Here is a 3206-nt window from a genome sequence, read left to right on the forward strand (position 1 = left end):
CCAAAGCTCGTCGATGGGTAGTATTTCAAGAGGCTTATATGCATATGAAAGTGGAAAAGTTTTCGGATATAACACTATTTTTTAAACCCCTTTGACACCTAAATGATGTCTTGATTCCATCGAATTCAATGGCTCTCCCATCGGTACGTATCGCCGAGGTCATAGGCAACACCTAAGCCTGGCTCATCAGGTCTCATCAGCTCCAGGCAGACTGCTGCCAGGAGACACATACCATCCATGCATTCAATTGTGCATACCGGGACATACTGGTCTTTGCGGGGTTCTGTGTCCAACTCTGCCTCAATCGAAGAATAGGGTTACCCTGTGATTCGGTGATGTTTACATGATCGTAACGCGGAGGATCGCTAAAGTTCTCGAAGGTCGAAACCTATCGCATCAGCTCTGCTCTCAGCACCCCGATAGCCCGTAGAATGTGGCACACGAGGAACAGGAGGAAGGCGCTGCCTTCCAAGGGCACTATGGGAGTATTAAAGAAACTGATAGGTTGGCCACCACTTCCACTATCATCGGCAACAGCGTATAGTACTCCTCGGATCCATGGCCAACCATTTAATTGTCCAGTACAAGGCGGCGATTGATCATCGGTTTCCTGAAGAACAGACTTGGTTCTGCTGTTCATTGGGATTGCAAGAAGATTGTTTTCGATTTTACTTAAATAAATTGTATTTATTCCAAGCAAGAACCCTCTCTTTCTTAAGATTTAGAAGCTTTTGTTGGCATTTCAATAATTTCTATTTGTATCCAGTCTAGAGACCACAAAACAGCTGCAAATCTTTTTCCAACAAAATTTCTTTAACCACAAAAATGTTTTTAGGGACAAAGAAGGCAGGGCCTTAACAAAGAAATTTATGGCATTTAGAAACCCCTTTCTTCGACGCACTCGGGCTACAAAATTAGATGGCAACCAGAAGTTTTTCTAATAAAAATCACGTAAACTGTCGCCTTAATTTCAAATGAATCGAAACGATTCCACACTCCACTTCAACTTGGGCACGATTCTGTGTGCCTCTGAACCATAAATAATGGAGGTAGACCCCAGACCCCAGCCAGCCAGCACTCTATTCTGAGAACCCTTTCGATAGACAACGAAAGAAGGGGCCGTGGCAGGGGCCTATCAATTCATGAACATAAACCAGAAACCACAAAGAAATCACACAATGGAAATTTATGTAATGCCTTCGCAGAAGCAGAACCAGTGACAGATTGAAAGGGATCTCTCCACCATTCCCATCTTGATCCACCGATCCACCATCCGTTGGCTACTGTGGCCCGAGACCCGGAGAAATGCCATACTCAAGTGTAACAAATTTTAAGTGCTTCTGTTGTTAACACGTCTAATAAATCACAAAATTGTCCAAACAGAGGTGAAAGATACATTGTCTTTTTGTTTTTGTCTAGAAATCTGTAACGCGTCCCTTGCGCTCCCAGTCGCCATACCGTGTGGGCTCTGGTCCCGCCGGTCCACCGACTTCTCCGGTATATGGATTGGTATTGTTGGGCCATGGCACCAGGGGATCTTTCTCGTGGGCCGGATGTGGTGCACCTTTCGGCAGGCATGTCAGGGGCGCCTCCGATCGTAGCTTTTCCCGGAACTTCAGATAGCGCTCGCTCAGCTTAGACTCGTCGGGTTTGGGCTCCTCTTTTGCTTTATCGAGGGATTGTTGCACTTCATTCATGGTGAGGATTGGCTGCTTTAGCGCCTGACCTTTGAGGATTGGCTGCTTCAGATCCCGCTCTTTGAGGATTGGTTGGTTTAGCTCCTGATTTTTGTGCGGAGGTTCCTTCAGCTGCTTCTCTTCATTGAATGCTGGCATCTCTCCCTTGACTGCTTCCTTCAGCTCCATCTCTCCCTTGACTGCTTCCTTTAGCTCCATCTTTCCCTTGACTGCTTCCTTTAGCTCCATCTCTCCGCTTTTTGGCTCATTCAACTCCTTGACTGCCCCATGCTTCGCTTCGGTTTGGGGAATGAGGCCCAAACGACGTCGGTTCACCAGTTGCCACGTAAGAGCATGGAAAAGGCGCAACATTCTGTAATTTAGTATATATTTTTTTACAGAAATTATTTTTTGAATAGTTGTGGGGACGAGAAATATTTTCCAATGATATCTTGATGTGGAAATATTTTAGTAGAGGAGAAAGATGCAAAAATCCTTAAAGTATAGATCAAAAATAAATCTTTGTCTTTGTAAAAAATAGGATTGAAAATCATTGAAAGTCCCCAAAGAGTTATCCAAACCAAGAAACTGATCGGATGAAGGGGCACTATTCTTGAAGAATCCTACGAAATTTGTAGTAGATCAAGTCCAGGTCTCAATGAACCAGAAAATGTGAAAATATTATTTTCTTTAAAATAAAATATAAATATATCTTTATTTAATTTGTCTTTAGGGCTTGCTGTCTAGTAAAAAATAAAAAAAAAAAATTACTATTATTATTATAATATTAATTATTTTAAATATAGTATTATTTGTATTTTCTTTCTATCTAGCTATCTTCTATCTACGACTATCTGAAGACTGTACATCAATCATTCCAAAGAACCAAAGCAACTCCTCATCGATCCATGGGTAAGTCTATACAGATTTCAGTCTTCAACAAATAAAATACCACCAATCATTGCCAACAATTTAAAATCCAATTAGTTCTCTTTACTCCAAAGTAATGGCCATTTAAAGAGTTCTCTCTCTGCCAAAGGGTATAGCAGATCTGAAAAGATCCTTGCTAATGCCTGTCTCATTTCACAGTGCATTAGATCCACTTCAGTGGATCCACTGACACGATATATACAAACATCGTGTCCAAACACAATTTGACATGGCTCTGGGCCACTGACAGCGCAGATCAAATGTCTGTCTTTCGAGCGGTGGTGCGGGGGGAAACCCAAAACCAGAGCCAGACCCAACTCGAATGGGCACTTCCAAAAGCCGTTCAAGCAGTGCCAAACCAGAGACTGCGACTGACTGAATGACTGACAAGAGTGACAGAGTCTAATGACTTTGAAGCAGCAGCAACAGGAGCAGCAGCAGCTGCGATAGAGATAAACTTCCGGAAACGAGTAGCCTGTCGGTGGCAGTTAGACTCAACTCTGTCTCCGGGGCTGCTGTCAAGTGTGTGGCAGCGGCTCGGGTTTCCCCCTCTGGGCTTGCTCTGCTTTCATTAACAATTAAAAGCCACAGTCGGAGCCT

General features: G+C 43.4%; 1 protein-coding gene across 1 annotated transcript; it reads right to left on the bottom strand.

Moving 5' to 3' along the window:
- Nucleotides 1–1335: 1335 nt before the first annotated feature.
- Nucleotides 1336–2125, bottom strand: LOC108162441 (DNA ligase 1). Its single transcript, XM_017297179.2, has one exon. It carries the CDS (start codon nucleotides 2046–2048, stop codon nucleotides 1416–1418), a length of 633 nt encoding a protein of 210 aa, XP_017152668.1. The 5' UTR covers nucleotides 2049–2125; the 3' UTR covers nucleotides 1336–1415.
- Nucleotides 2126–3206: the final 1081 nt, after the last annotated feature.

The sequence above is a fragment of the Drosophila miranda genome, chromosome 4 (assembly GCF_003369915.1).
Source record: "Drosophila miranda strain MSH22 chromosome 4, D.miranda_PacBio2.1, whole genome shotgun sequence".
NCBI classification, from domain to species: Eukaryota; Metazoa; Arthropoda; class Insecta; order Diptera; family Drosophilidae; genus Drosophila; species Drosophila miranda.

Bases quoted from the DNA above. Each gene is read 5' to 3' on its own strand.
- LOC108162441 (XM_017297179.2), bottom strand. From the start codon at position 2,048: ATGTTGCGCCTTTTCCATGCTCTTACGTGGCAACTGGTGAACCGACGT.